The sequence below is a fragment of the Lepisma saccharinum genome, chromosome 12 (genome assembly GCF_977018435.1).
Source record: "Lepisma saccharinum chromosome 12, izLepSacc3.1, whole genome shotgun sequence".
NCBI classification, from domain to species: domain Eukaryota; kingdom Metazoa; phylum Arthropoda; class Insecta; order Zygentoma; family Lepismatidae; genus Lepisma; species Lepisma saccharinum.
In genome coordinates this window covers 40,894,075-40,910,462 of record NC_139240.1, presented here as the reverse complement: position 1 = coordinate 40,910,462, position 16,388 = coordinate 40,894,075, and the positions used below count along the sequence as shown (strand labels likewise).

Here is a 16,388-nt window from a genome sequence, read left to right as displayed (position 1 = left end):
GAAATCATAACAATCGTAACATAAAAAATATATATAGAGTAAAATTTTATTAATATATGAATTAATTCTAATATGTACCAAACACAACAAAAAAATTGTAACAAGAAAGTGGTAAATGCCAATAGCCACTTACTGGAGTAGATCTGTATTTGAAAATAATTCAAAACATTACCACTACGCCTAGAGTATTTAATATGCAATTTCTACTGTAACTCCCGGTCATATTCAATGTACCAAACTGTAGTATAATTTGTCCACAAACATCTAACATCTTGATTGTCCTTTGTCCTCTGTTCAAGAACCTATTTTTAGTGCACTTCCACAAAAATATTGACTTTCTTCCAGGAACACAGTAAATTTCCGACATTTCAATGACTTTTCCAGAAAAAGTAAATTCCCTGACTTTTCCAGACTAATAGACACCCTGATTGTTGTTATTCATTCTCAGTTTGTTAATTGCAGTATGCATTAATTGCCCTTTTGAAACCAAAACACTTCCAAACATTAGCATTGCAATTAATATTATGGGGAATAACTTACTTGAACAGCAGACATTTGTTGTCAACATCCACATGAAACTGTCCGTCTTCCCTGCTATCTTTTCTTATCACCTGACCACCGAACTCCTTGTTCATCATTTGCATCCCATAGCATATGCCTGCAATTGAACATGATCCTCTGTTTAGATGCAAAACATTACACTTTAAAACACTGAAATACAGGCAATGAAATAATTAATGTGTCACAAGTTGGTAAAAAAAAAAAGCGACCACAAGAGGATTCAAACCTAGGATTTTAGCTTACAAAGCTGACCTTCAACCAACATGGCCACAAGCCACGGTGGAATCTGGAATCTACGGAGGCATTCATTCAGTCGGTAAGAATTTTACGAGTCATCATTCTATTTTTGTGCTCCATTACGAAACCAACATGCACGTGTAAAAAAAAGTAAAGTCCGACAATTTTTATTTTACAAAAATTCCATTTACTGTTTAAAGTTAAATGAGAGGACAACCATTGACATATTTTTAATAGCCTGGATGACTGATGTGGGGGGGATGGGTACCACCTCTCATGTGTCCCCCTGGCTGTGACAAACTCTTCTTCCTTTCGGATTTCTATTATCTTTCCCATCTCATATGCAATGCTAACTTTGCGAATCTGTTTGCCAAAGTGCATGGGGAAGGAGTTTTTTTTTAATTCTTCAAGACTTCTCCTGGACTAGGATAACACTATTTCCGCATTATTATTATTATTTTGCATAATTTTCAGGAATTACAACAGCACTATTTCGTCTTGCTTATTTTAATTCAGTTTTTTTCTTTTTGTTATTTAGTGTTGCTATTCTTCCATTTTTGGCTACTTGCGAGAGAGACTCCAAAAGAACACCCATGCTCAGGTCAAATTCGAACCTGGGGCCTTTGCATTCTAACACATTGTGATAACCACTTCATCACGAACATCAAAAATGTGTTCTTTTAAATATATTTTTCACATTTACATTACTTTGATTGTAGACGTGGACAGACCAGTTAATTAATATTTACACTGCAATCTTTTCGTTAGCCTCTTTCTTCGAGTCTGAGAGACACAAAATTACCTGCATGTGGTTAAAATGATTGATAGTAAGCAACACTGCTGCTTTCCGAACACTTACTTCGGCTGTACTGCCAGACACGAAGCTGGACTTCAAACTCAAACGAGTGCGCCACTTTCTCTGAACAGAAGTGTACCATCATGCAACGATTGCAAGAAAAGGCATGGTGCAATAGGCCACAGACGTGGCAGATTAAGTCCTGAATGGTTCATCACGATAATGCACGTCCTCATTCCTCACTCATTGTCCGGGAGTTTCTGGTAAAGCACCAGATACCTGTTGTCCCACAACAGGCCTGCCCCACTGATTTGGCACCAGCAGACTTCTTCCTCTTCCCTAAGTTTAAACCAACCCTCAAATATTACAGATTTCAAAAAAATGGAAGAGGACAAGGGACCAAAACTGGAGTTCCAGCAGGAATTCCAGGACTGATAGAAATGCTGGGAGCAGTGAGTGTCCAGTGGAGGGAAGTGCTTTGAAGGAGACAGGTTCAAATAGCTGATGTATTTAAATTTTATAAAAGTTTGGTTTCTTTTTGAACAGCCCTTGTAGTTGAAACTAACAGACTGGTTAATATTGGGAATCAAAATAGAAATATTGTAATGTATACTTAAGACAGTGAAGTTCTTCACAGTAACTGTGTTAATCCACCCTTAAACATTTAACTGCTGAAGATCTCTCTAATAGTAGTTTCAACATTGTACTTTATACAGATACATAAAGAAATTTTCCACAGTAAATAAATTTACACCTTGATCATCATAATGCAGTGTCATACGTGGGCCGTTCAAGTCAATCGGGGACTTTTTTTTTTTCCAGGTTTAAATAGACACCTAGGCTGGAGGTTTTGTATGCAGTAGGAACTGGCAACTGTGTGCTGTTACAGGTAGGCGGCGCTCATTTCCCGCGTTTCTGCATAGATCGTTATTCAAGATGGCGGACAACAGTGTGAATGTCTACATGGAACAGCGTGTTGTGATGAAGTTTTTAGTGAACGAGGACAGAAAACCTGCAGAAATTTACAGAAGACTTCAGGCTCAGTACGGTGATAAGACACTCTGTCGCAGTAAGACATTTGAATGGTGTAAGCGCTTCAAAGATGGCCGTATCTCTATTACTGACGATCCCGGTCGTGGTGGATCACAGCCCACGGCAATCATTCCTGGAAACATTCAGCGCATGGAGCAGCTGATCCTGGACAATCGTCGCATAACCTGTCGTGAAATTGCAAGGGTGTGTAATCTGTCGTTAGGAACAGTGAACACAATAATTCATGATCATTTGTTGTTCCGAAAAGTGAGTGCACGGTGGGTCCCAAAGCAGCTGTCCGCTTTTGACCGACACAGAAGAGTTGAAGTCTGCAGAGAACTCAAGGACCGCTATGACATGGAAGGCCAGGATTTTCTGAATCGCATCATGACATGTGATGAAACATGGGTTCACCATTTCACTCCAGAATCCAAAAGAGCATCGATGCAGTGGAAGCATACGGAATCACCACCTCCCAAGAAATTTCGAACAGTTGCGTCTACTGGTAAAGTGATGGCAAGTGTCTTTTGGGATAAACAGGGGATTATTCACGTTGATTTTTTACCCCATGGTGTCACTATCAACAGTGAGTATTACTGCCGTGTTCTGCGTGATGTGCATAAGAGTTTACGGAAGAAACATCCGGGTTTCATCACAAAGGGTGTTCTCTTTTTGCAAGACAATGCACGACCGCCTACCGCTCAACACACATTCCAAACATTCCAGGAAATCGGCTGGGAGATATTACCACACACACACCCCCCCCCCTATAGTCCTGACTTAGCGCCAAGTGATTTTCACCTGTTTGGAGCCCTGAAGGAATTCCTTGGAGGAAAACATTTCAACACTGATGATGAAGTGAAGAATGCTGTCCTACAATGGTTCCGCCGTAATGATAAATCCTTCTATGCGGAAGCATTCCAGGCGTTAGTTAAACGCTGGGATAAGTGTATAACTGTAGCAGGAGGTTATGTGGAAAAATAAATCCAGTTACCACACTTTGAAATTTGTTCTTCTATTTTTTTTAAAAAAAAGTCCCCGATTGACTTGAACGACCTAGTATATATCATGCAATCACTTCAAAATTATAAAATAAAATAAAATATTTGAGTTTTTATTTCAAGACCACTTTATACACAGATAGGCTAATCGGGACTGAACCTACAGTTTAAAGTGTAATCCAAACCACTATATACATACTTCGGGTATTGAACCCAGAACCCCTTGATTACAGGCGATGATGTTACCACAATGTCATCCATGAGGCATTTACCAAATGGGACTTTGAAAAAAAAATGTTTCCTCATATTCACTCTAAATTCTACTAATCCGAGGAACGGTGGTATTTGAAACTTAGTGTCATGTATATTTCAAACAAATATAAGTTTTAATTTTGATACATTATGTTACATAAAGTTAAACAGGTTACAAAAATCAGCAACAATTGATGCTGACTTCTATATTTTGTGTCTTTCACCACATATAATGAAATTTTCTACTTCAGCACATTGTTTCACACGTTCAAGTATCAAGCTGTGGTTTACATTTATTTATTTATTTATTGAGAAAATTTCAGATACAGCACGTAGCCATTTTACACTGAAATCAGTAACAATGAAAATAACAAAAAAGAACAAAAATAAAAATAGCAAAATAAGACAAAATATTAATATAAATAAGTCAAGATAGCACAATTAAATATTATTTAGCAACATATCTTCTGATGGTTGACCGAAAGGCATATTCTGTGGAAAATACATCAGCACTTGATGGGAGGTCGTTATATTGAGTGGGAAGTCTGTGGAAGAGCGATCTTTTTTGAATTTCCAGTCTTGGCTTTTTTGTGTAAAATAGATTTGTGTTGCGTGTTGAGCGCATAGGCACTCGAAAGTGGAATTCCTGGAGGAGCGTGTTGCAACGGATTTTGCCATTGACAATTTTGTAAAGATACCTAAAATCGTTCAGTAAACGGCACTGGTAGGGAGTCTGTAGGTTTAGAAAGGCCAGGAGATGTGGTGTTGGAAAGTTGCGTAATGAGGGAACCCTGTAACGAACTATAGCCAGGAAAAAGTTAAGAACACAATCAATTCTGGAGAGCTGAGTGGGACAAGCCATGGACCAGACGGGAGAGCAGTATTCTATTATTGGGGAGATGAATGATTTATAGTACAAGGTGAGGGCTGAGATGTCACTAATTTCGGTGAAACGGTAGAGTAAACCTAAGAGACACATAGCCTTTTTTGTCGTGCCTGTAATATGTTCTTCAAATGTGAGCTTTTGGTCGAAAACAATGCCTAGGTCTTTATGAGAGGATACTGCTTTGATGTTATTGCCAAAGATGGAGTAAGATGACTTTAACAGGTTCTTTTTGAGAGAGATGGTGAGAGTAGTACATTTTTCAGGATTTAAAGTAAGTTTCCATGTCAGGCACCATGAAAAAAACGTTGTTATGTCATTCTGGAGAAGATGAGCATCGTTGGAAGTGGAGATTTCTCTGAAGATCTTACAGTCATCTGCAAAGAGAAGGTAATTACTAGAGGCGGCTGTGAGATGGTCGGTAAGGTCATCGACGAATAATATGAACAATATGGGTCCTAGAACACTGCCCTGTGGTACTCCAGAAAGGACGGGAAGAAAGTTAGATAGAGTTCCTGGAAGGACTACACGTTGTTGGCGATCACTAAGGTAATCTGTGAGCAAGTTTAGAAAGTTACCATGAATGTTGAATCTATTGCATAATTTATGAATCAAAAGACGATGACTGACAGTATCGAAAGCTTTGGCTAGATCAAAATATATAACGTCCAGTTGTGAATTGTTTGAAATACATTTCATAGCATGTGAGAGAAAAACAGACAGGTTCGTAAGACAGGAACTACCAGAAAGAAAACCATGTTGATTTGAGCTAAGGTACGGAGAAACAAATTTATATAGCCTGTCTTTGATGATTTTTTCACAAATGATGGACAGAGGAGAGAGTAACGAGATTGGCCTATAGGAAGAAGCACAGTTTTTGTTGCCATTTTTGTGAATGGGAGTGATGTTAGCTTGCTTCCAAGCGTGAGGAAAGACGCCCTCCGAGAAACATCTATTCAGAAGAATGCAGAGGGGATAAGAAAGGGATTCCCCAGTTTTCTTCAGGAACATGGTGGTGATATTGTCCGGCGCTAGAGCACGGTGAGCTGGGAGAGACGACAATAGACTTTTCACTTCATCGGTTGTAGTGGCAAGCTTTGTTAGAGAGGAAGAACAGACTGATCTTACGTTTGGCAACGTTGCAAGGGGGGCAGGTGGACAGAAGTTGCCGTGGAAATAAGCATTTAAGAGTTCAGCCCTTCGGTCACCTTTCGCACTTTCACTATTGTGTGTAATTTCAAGAGGAATTCTGCTGTTGTTTCTTCTCGAGTTTATTAGACTGAAGAAGTTCTTTGGATTTTCCTGGATTGTTGCATTGATACTGTTTATGTATTCTTTGTATTTGTTTCGGAGAAGGTACAAAGAGTGCCGTCGAAGAACAGCGAAACTATTGTAAGTGTGTTCACTCGGGAAGTCTTCCAAACTTGCCAGGCTCGATTCTTGTTAGCCAGTACAGCACGCACTTCGGAGTCGAACCAACTTGGAAATCGGCGAGATGCTATTCTTTCCGAAGGAACAAGGTCGTTCACCGTTGCATGAATGGCAGCTGTAAATAGCTCACCTGCGTCGTCGACTGTCCCGTCTTCCAAAAGCCCCCAGGGGAAGCATTCGAGGGTACGTCTTATCTCCTCCCACGGTGCTCGGTTCCATAGGTGGCGCTTCTTCTGGATCAATGGGCGATGACCTCTTTTAGTAGGTGGGGGGATGGAAATGGACACGTCCAAACTATCGTGGTCAGAACTGAGGAGATTCTTACGCGGCGTAATGTTTACATTGTTCAATGTGGACACAACATAATAAAGAGACTAGCTTATGAATAGAAAAAAGAATTCAAGTGAGTTACTCTTACCAAGAACAGGTATGCCTATTCGAAATATATCCGCATCGTAACGTGGAGCATCTTCGGCGTAAACTGAGTTTGGTCCGCCTGAAATTATGATGGCTCTGAAAAAAAAGGAAAAATTAGTTAAAATAGATGCTTTTCTCTATGAGATGGGAGGAAATTACTATAAATTGAGTTTGATCATGAAGGAGGAGTGAAACTTTGCATGCATCACCATTAATTCCTCATATGAACATATACCATAAACCATGTGTCTATCATGTGATTTTTTCTTTCTTTTAATGTAATTGAATAGAGGAAAGTGCAATGTCAAAATGAGGAGAATAACTAATCGAACTGTGATCCAATACCTTCACAAAAAAGAATGCCACTGATGAAATCAATGAAGCCAAGAGTGGAGTTTTGTTTTTGAGGTTTAAAAGTCCACCTTATGCGGACATACACTAATCTGGACTGGACCTACAGTATATAGTGGAATCTGAACCGCTAGACTATGTTCCCCCACCAGGTATCAAACCTGGGATCCCTCAATTACAAGGCAACCATGTTACCACTATGCCACCGGGGAGGCTGCCTAAACTGGGGACAGGTGTCCCATTCATAGGTAACTGTGAAGGACTTTGTAGCTGAATTTAAATGTGGTATAAGCAAGCTTGAAGATGGCCCTGTGTTCACCACATAGTGATGGAAAATCAGTGTTGCACTACCAGGTCAATTGCAGAGGCTTTGAATATGTACAGCACATCATCAATAGGATTATTGGTATAAATGTAGGGTATGACTTGAGATGACCAGACCCCTATCCGATTTTCTTCCTATTTGACATACTCACTAATTGAGGCCTCCTAATCACGATCTGAAGTTAAAATTTGTCGGAAACTTCTAGCAATTGCAAAATAAGCGAATCAATTTTCGCGACAGGACCGCTCTTTGATTTTTATAGTACTGCTCATACTTACTGAACCATTGGCATGTGGTTAGGTTAGTTTCGGTTACGTTTGGCAAACATAGTTAAAATTTGGTGTCGTGGTAGTATCGGGATCTAGAAATTGCAAATAATTGCGACCCATTGATGCTTGCCCCACAAACCATTGGCACATGGTTAGGTTAGTTCGGTTAGGTTAGGCAAACATAGTTAAAATTTGGTGTCGTGGTAGTATCAGGAATATATATATTTGATTGTGAAACAAAAAAAATTCGCGAAATCGACAGTTTCCATTCCGAAAACTAACGCCTTATTTTCGCTTATTTTGCAATTTCTAGACGTTTCCGACAAATTTTAACTTCAGATTCGTGATTAGGCCTTAATTAGTGAGTATGTCAAATATGAAGAAAATCGGAGAGGGGTCCGACCATCTCAAGTCGTTCCTGAATGTAGTCTCATCATGCTGAGTCCCCAGATTGTTATCAGCTGATCAAAAGCGAGAGAGTCAAACTATCAAAATTTCAATTCCTGAAGATGACAGTGACGTTAGGTATCAAAAGCTTGGAAGCCTATCCAGAAATCACCTCGCTGACATCCCGAGAAAACCTCTTCATAACATTTTATGGATGCTTCAGTCCCAATTGGTTGACTATGATTGAAACATGGGTCCCACCACTTTCAATCAGTTTAAAAAACATACCACATCAGCTGGGAAGGTGATGGCATCTATCTTCTGGGATTCAAAATGTGCTTTGTCAGGGTGGCCACTCTAGGACACTGATAAAATTCAAGTTAAATTCTCGGTTTTCAAGGTGAACATATAAATAAAAAATATTTAATTTAAAGTGTGAAGTTTAAATTTGCCATTTTGCATATTCAGACTCAAAATACATCTACAAACACAAATCACAAATGTTACGGCATATACTAATCTTAAAAGAAATGTTAATTGTATAAGAATTTGAATCTAAAATTTACCTAATCAACTTCAAGATCTTATCTTGCAATAATCTTCTCTCTGTCAGATAGATTGTTCTGCAAGGGACACTAACAAGGTGAATGGACTGAATTCTGTTTTATTTTCCATGCAGCTTCCTTTTCAGTCCTCGATAAAAATAAAAGCTACACTGTGAAAAACTCGTCTCACGGCATTTATAAATATGTACAAATTAAAACTGATTTGGATTAATAAAAGTTGCAATTTTTCACGTCTATGGAGAAAAATTCATGCAGAATGCACACATTATTCCCGGAGCCAATAATTCGCAGTGAGTAGTCACCCTGTTTGTTGACCAACTTTCTGCGTAAGGATGAAATTGTAATGGGGATGTACTATGCCTCACTTCTGGACAAACTGAGGTATGCAATCAAAGGAAAAAGACAAGGAATGCTGAGGAAAGTGGTGGCTCCAAACTGATAACTAGGGCTCGGAAGTTGAAGACCTATAAAAAGACCTAAAAATATAAAAAAAGGACCTAAAATTGGAAAAAAGGACATATAAATTTGATCCAAATTAATTAATAACTTCAGTTTTAATTACATATTTAATGAATAAAAAAATAAAAAAATTTGGTGGTGTAGAACACACAGTGCGAAAAAACTATGTGAATGACATGCATCTTCTTTCAGACATTATATATTTTTTAGACTAACATATTTGAAAAATCATATTTGCGACCATCCAGCCAAGTTACGGTTAAAGGACCTTGTACCATACCTGCTTCAGTCGTCCAAAAATGTTTATCTCTCGTTTCAGGGATGGTTCAAATATATTTATTTATTTATTTTTCTTTACTACAGAAAGGATGTTTAAGAGGTGATGATGATTCGAATTGAGAATGGGCAGTAAAAATGTAGTTGAAAGAAGGCAAAGTTGCAAAATAAGCTGTTAAGACCTAAAAAAAGGCTAAAAAAGGACCAATAAGCCAAAAAACGCCCAAAAAGGACAAATAAAACCCACCTTTTTGGGCCTACAATGACGCAAAATGAACATATATTATGTTGGGCCTTGTCTTCGGACACTAGGAAAAAAAAGGATTTTTCCTCAACTTTCGAGCCCTACTGATAACGCATCAGGTCATGCCTCTGCTATTTTCATAGAAAAGTGCACGAGTGTGAATTTCAACTCATTTTGCTCTCACCTGATACGACTCCCTCCAGCTGGAATGCATACATGGAAGCTACGGAGCTCCATTTACACATGCAAGATGAAATGTTTACTCAAAACAAAGAAAAGCAAACTGATGGACATGCAGTTTATGGTACATTCATATAAAGGATTAGTGATTTCATTCCTTCATGGTCACCTCCAAACATTTCAGTCAACCCTGGTACAAGGTGGGTCATAATAATGACACACATTTTACTTTTAATTTTTGAGAATTGGGATCCTTGCCCTCACTTAAAATGTGTTGTACTTCACATGATCTGAGCTTGGGAGACAATGTTGGTCTCTTGCCTGGGTCATAGATTCTTAATGATAGTGTGCGCTGCAGCTCCAAGGTACAGCATTTCTTGTCATTTGCAAAAGAGTACAGTGTACATTGGGATGACCCCCATACAGATCTGGGTCTCGGAATATCCAGGACATTCTACATTGCACTCTGGTGGTGGGGCTGGGAGAGAGCTTGAGGTGAACATCTGTAGCATGTAATGGTCGTGTGAGAATCAGAGGCTGTAACTTGAAAAATGCTGTTTTTGGTTACCTACTCACTCTGAAGAGCTGGATTTGGAAGCAGATTGACTTAACTCCATCTCTTCTTATCGGCAGTAAAGTGTGAAGTAGGAGTGGACAGAGTCTCGCACACCTGATGCGTGCAGTTTTCAAACTTACCGTGGTAACTCTATTCCTCGCTTGCAAAAGAATATGGATCAGATTGTGTGCTAGCTGTTAGTCATTTGTTTCTCTCTTTTTGGGAAGTAATACATCACAGGTCATGTGACCGTGAGAAGGGAAGTCTCTCGCATTGTGTGAAATTCTACCCAGAACTGTTGGCATGGGTCTTCGGAAGTAATCATCTGTGTACTGGTAGTATTATTAATATATTTACGTTTAATGTAAAGTTCATTTATCCATATATAAGAGTCAATTAGTTATATTTCTATTTAGAATGATTAATGTTAATCAGATTTATATATGATATATTACGAAAGATTTGTTGGAAAATTTCATATTCTTGAAAGTTAAAATGTTATATATAACTAAAAGTTCTCTTCGTGGTGTGACATCAATAAACTATTAAAATAACATTTATTTTTTGTACGTCCCACAAAAGGCCTCACTCTGCTAAAATATTTCAACCCTAGAACACTACCATATGTAAAATTTACGTATGTTTTGCGCTCAAATCCCTCCCCTACCTTGCACCTTACACCCACTCACCCCTCCACCTATCAGTGCCTCGGGCATTCTGTCAGACAAGAGGCAGCACTGTGGTGAGGAGGCTGAAAGCAATGAAAGTCTTTAGTTTGTTCATTATGTTGGACTCTGTACGTCAATAATACGTAGCGCTAGTAATAGAAGAAAAATCGTGCACTAATTTTGACATTTGTAAATTCGATTTTGATAGTTAGATTTTGAAAAACAAAAGTTTAGAAGCACACACTATTTCTTCTAAAACTTTAAAATCACATTCATTCCTTATTTACAGTGTTATAAATATTATTATTGTTTGTTTTCATTGTTTGAACTTTTCGACTTTATCCTTAAAGTATGTACTGGCTTGTCAAGCAAGACATTCTTTTAAAATATTTGTTTTGGTTTGAGTTGGTGTTTTAAGTCCACTTTATGCACAGTAAGGCTAATCGGGACTGGACCTACAGTTTAAAGTGGGATCCGAACCACTTGTGCCTCCACCGGGTATCGAACCCGGGACCCCTCGATTACAAGGCAATGACGCTACCACTGCGCCATGGGGGAGGATAAAAAAAAAAAAGGTAAAGTGTTCCCCTGTGCATAGCACCACGCCATGAAGGCGTATAGGGGGTGTGGGGGTAACGCCCCACACTTTCTTGATCCGGTCGTGAGTGGGGGTGATGTGATCAGCATCACGCCCCTAACCGCCTTTACCCCCCAGGGTTTCCCCCAGGTACCCATGTTATTCGACGCTGGGTGGGCGCCGGGGCCGCTTTCACCGTTAGAAAAGTTCCCGGATTTGAACCGGCCGGGTTCGATAGCGTCATTGCCTTGTAATCGAGGGGTCCCGGGTTCGATACCCGGTGGAGGCACAAGTGGTTCGGATCCCACTTTAAACTGTAGGTCCAGTCCCGATTAGCCTTACTGTGCATAAAGTGGACTTAAAACACCAACTCAAACCAAAGGGGGAGGAGCTTTAAAATATTTGTGTTTAATAAGACCATGTTTATACATTTTTAAATGAAGAATAAAACACCAATAAAGGAGAATAGACAAAATAATGTTAAAAAAGAATAGCCATTTTGTTTTCATGATGTCGAGGTTCTGTTTGAAATCAATTTCTTCATGTACGTAAAATTTACATAGTGCTAGTTACAATGTAATATGGGGACACGGTAGTGTTCTATGGTTAATAGCAAGGTAGTCAAATGGTCAACCCATAGTATATATAACTGTAGAGGATTCGTCTTGTAGACCAAATCTTAATTATATGAGAATACTAAGGGTGGTGACAAGTACAAAAAAGGTCATAGCTTGAGAACTAATTGTCGTAGAAACATGAATTTGGTTTTGTTTTCTTTTTTAAAGACAGGTAAAATTTATACATTGTGCCTCCCAATAATTAGTGTTAAAGGAAGAAGAAATGTAAAGAATATACTTACTTATACCCTCTCTCCTTGAGGGTGAAGGCTGGTATATCAAGAGGCAATAACTCGCTTTCTACATGAAGTTCCCGAACCTTGCGATCTATCACTTTCCCATACTGAGCTCCAGCATCCAAAATAGCTACTTTCTCTGAGTTGTGAGCGCCATTGGCACGGTACTGCTCAGGACTTGTATTGTGCATGTCACCTACTGGACAGCAGTTCTGCAATGAAAAATCAGCATTATGTTAAATGTTTGGAATTTAGCACTTTGAACTATGTATATATTACAGCAAAAGTACTTTTAAATGTAGCGGAATCAGTCTTACATAGTTGGATTTTATAAGTCTCCACATTATAAATCAATCTTCATGGTCCCAATAAAGTCACATGTTAAAATTAAATTTTCCACACGCTGTACATTTTCTAGCTCGGTGTCCTGATGATAGAATTGGGGCCTCACAATATTTAATTTCATTTCGCGAGTTAATGCATATGCCTTTTCTTCCAGTAAACCATTTTTACTCTGTTGAAAAATTTAAATCTCTTGTAATTAGTGATCATACAAGTAGACATTATATCTGCATCCTTGCATGTGCGTTAAATACACACACACCTACAGCATATACATTAAAAAAACCAGATACATGTGAACAAAAATATTAAAAATACACACACACACTCATACACCATATATATATATATATATATATATAGGCATATTTTTTTAAAAAATTGTCCCCCTGTGCATACTACAGTCAAGGACACTTCTGGGTTGTAACAATCCCATTGAAGTCAAAGCATTCGTTATAACCTAGAAGTGTCCATGACTGTACTATGACTGCGTACCTGCTCTCAAAAGTTTGGGTTTTCAGTATCATGTACACAACATGTCACTTTTATTTTCTATGTTAAAACTGCTACACCTGCCTGATATTATTTATGTACTGCTGTTCATAATGTACTAGTTTTAGATTGTGATTAAACTGCTCCAAACATGAGGAAAACTTGCCTTTCTTCAATCTATCCATTCCTCACTTTTCTGTCTCATCAGTTTGTGATAAAGATGAGAAATTTGCCTTCACAATCATAACAACAAATTGCAAAGTGAACTAAGAGCAGTACACTAAATCATTTTTGCTAATGGGCCAATCTTCCTATAAACACTAATACTAATTAATCAGCCACATCCCCAACGTATATCAATTTCTATAGTACAAAATATGCTGCAAATGAACGTATCAGTAAAAGTACTGATCTGGCAATTTTATCAACAGCCTGTGACTTAGTGCAAAATGCTTCCATTTTGTTACTATTATTATTATTTTTAAAATATAAAGATGTAATTTGTACATCTTGATTGTGTAAAGTAAGTGTGAAAAGACAGCTTCTTCCAAGAAAAAATCTACTGTAGTCAGCTGGATAGATACATTTAGGTGAACGAACCATTCAGTATTAGCTGAGCTTCATGCCAGTCCTTATAATCAGGGGTAGAAAAATACAGGGCACATGGTCACCATGGCACCTGAAAATTTTCATTTGGTGCCTGAATATTGAACAGTTCGAACAACATTAAAAAAATAAAAAAGTAAAATAAAGAGTACAATATGTGTTTCTCTTAATATCTGTGTGTTTTCTGTATCATGTGAATCATTCAATGAGAATAATAAACTGGAATTATAAATTTTGGCACTGTTGCTAGCAAAATTTTAAAATCTGCAGTGATATGGTAGAATGTATTGCACAGTTATTCATGCTGTTACCAGTTGAGCCTTCTGTAGGAAGTCACTCCAGAGCAAACATTTTTTTTACTATAAATCCAATCTTGAATTAATAAATTAAATGTTTTAATAACATATTTCATAGCTTATCTTAGTTGGATTCATGGCTTTCTTAGCCCATATTTGCAAATAATAATAATAGTATGGGTAATAATAATAACAAAATATTTTTTTAAAAACCCTGAGGACAAGGGGATGAAGCCTGAATTAATTTTAGTTTTGCCTACCCTTGCTTATAATGTTTAAAAAACCCTGAAACAGGTTCTGAAGACTACAAGATGCCAAAGTAACAATCAACAATGTGTACAGGATGCAGATCAAACACAGTAAATGAAGCATTAAAACTTTGTGTTATGAATATTACATGTCCAGAGTTTAAACAATAGTTGAAGGTGCCCATCTGCTGTAGCTTGACTAACTCATATAACTGTACACAACAATTTCAAAATAGAAGATTAGTTAGTTCTCATTACTGAATAGAAATGCCAGTGAAGTATAGCTTATGGGAGATTTTTGTTGCTATATTTGCTTTCTCTATTTATGCTCTACACAAAACTCAGTTGTCCTTATAACACCTTAGAAACATTTGGCTAAACATTATGGTTAACAACCACCTAAGGAGTAGAAGAGCCTCATTTACACATTACCACATCCTACAAAGTAAGTAAAAATAAGATCGCATTCACAGTTTCAGTTACATGTATAACCATATGCAAGGTGTACGAGTGAAAAGAAAGAAATGTTTAGTTATTTTGCCACCAGATGGCTGTAATTTGGAGAAAGGGGCGTGGCTTAAATTCCGGAGGAAAGCAAGCCTCGTGTGGGAACTTACTTCCTACTGATTAGCAGAGGTTTAAGCACGTTAAGTTGAGTTCTCTTTGAGTGATGAAAGGGGTCATCTCGGAATGGAACAAAGTACAGGGAGTAGTTGTTTTGTAGTGGTTTAGTATTTTAAGTTTTTATGTAGAGTATTTGGTTGGGTTTTTTAGTTAAAGCACTGCACACTTTGTTCTATTCAGAGATAGGTCTTTTGGGGGGAAATTAATATTAAAATGAAATTACTATAAACTCTTTTTGGTTAAATGTGTAAAGAAGTCTAAATTATGTTAAGATTTAATTGGATAATTTAATGGTTTCTTTATTATTTATTGTATTTATATTGGGGGTTTATTCTCTTATAATCATTATTTATGTAGTATCAAACCCTTCAGGCATTTTGTTGTTAAATAAACCTCTATACTATCAAGCCTTTTATGTATAATTTCTAAACCTACAATTTTACGGCTTAAGCCTTCCACTGCCATATCTTTATATTTCTGCTAGGTTAATATACAGACTTCAGCTGCAAGCCTTGTGTCCTAATGAAGGGCAATATTTCTTAGTGAATAATTGTAAAGGAAGAGCAATAAGAAGCTGGTCATACCTGGAATAGAAAAATGGTATCTACTGATGAAATCCGGTGCAAAATCACAAGCTAAGTATTTGATACAACACCTGACAGTGCTGTCTTCCATACTGCACTCTCACTCAATAACAAGGACACAACAAATGAAGAAAATCCCATTTCCACATCTCATGAGAACAGCTGATTGCTACCATCTAAATATAACTCTGGCAAGGAGCACATTCGCTTGCCATTGCCTCGGTCTCACTGACTCCCTGTTCTATTTTTAGAGCCTTGTGTTAAGTGCCAAAACAGCTGATAGTAATATACACATGCGCACAAAATACAGAAGGTAAACAATGAAACTACAAAAGAAAAGCAGCTTGGACAACTGGGACAAAACGACTAGGCTTTGAGCATATAATGAGAAAGTACACTCTCTGATACTGTTCCATTTATATCACACCCAGGCACGTATCTAGAAATATATTTCGGAGGGGGTCAGAACCACCAACGACTAAATAATAATAAAAATAATTAAATTATAATTAGGTATATTAAATTAAAATATTAATAAAATCTGTACATTAATTAATATTGCATTGAAAGACTTGATTGTGTGAATTCAAGATTGTCAAAAATTTGTACAGAAACAACTGTCCTGGCAAGGATATTAATATGAAATAGATAGAGAATTGAATATTAATTGAATAACAAAAAAAGGATGTTAGATCGAGTTGATGGTTAATATTTTGTGCATATATAGTAGTAGTAATAATAAGTGTTAGTATTAATAGTGATTAATAAGTACGCTAGTAGCATGCATAAATCTTCTTTGGTATTGTCTTTCAAAGCTCTATGATCCCAATCTAATCCTCGTCTTCCAGTAAGTTCAGAGGAAATAAATAAGAATC

The 16,388-nt window shown here is 37.5% G+C and overlaps 1 protein-coding gene across 4 annotated transcripts in view; it reads right to left on the bottom strand.

The window, feature by feature from the left end:
• The window catches only part of bur (GMP synthase burgundy), a 64,553-nt gene that overhangs the window by 38,645 nt on the left and 9,520 nt on the right, over positions 1–16,388 (bottom strand). For 3 of the 4 annotated variants that reach the window (XM_083132182.1, XM_083132183.1, XM_083132181.1), the window contains exons 2-4: positions 12,328–12,533; positions 6,612–6,706; positions 541–658 (exon numbers count right to left, since the gene is read on the bottom strand). In XM_083132182.1, coding sequence (XP_082988308.1) covers positions 541–658; positions 6,612–6,706; positions 12,328–12,512 — 398 coding nt within the window. In that variant the 5' untranslated portion in view covers positions 12,513–12,533. Of the gene's footprint in view, positions 1–540; positions 659–6,611; positions 6,707–12,327; positions 12,534–15,513; positions 15,657–16,388 lie in introns of those variants that run through there. The other variant, XM_083132184.1, reaches the window with a different exon arrangement.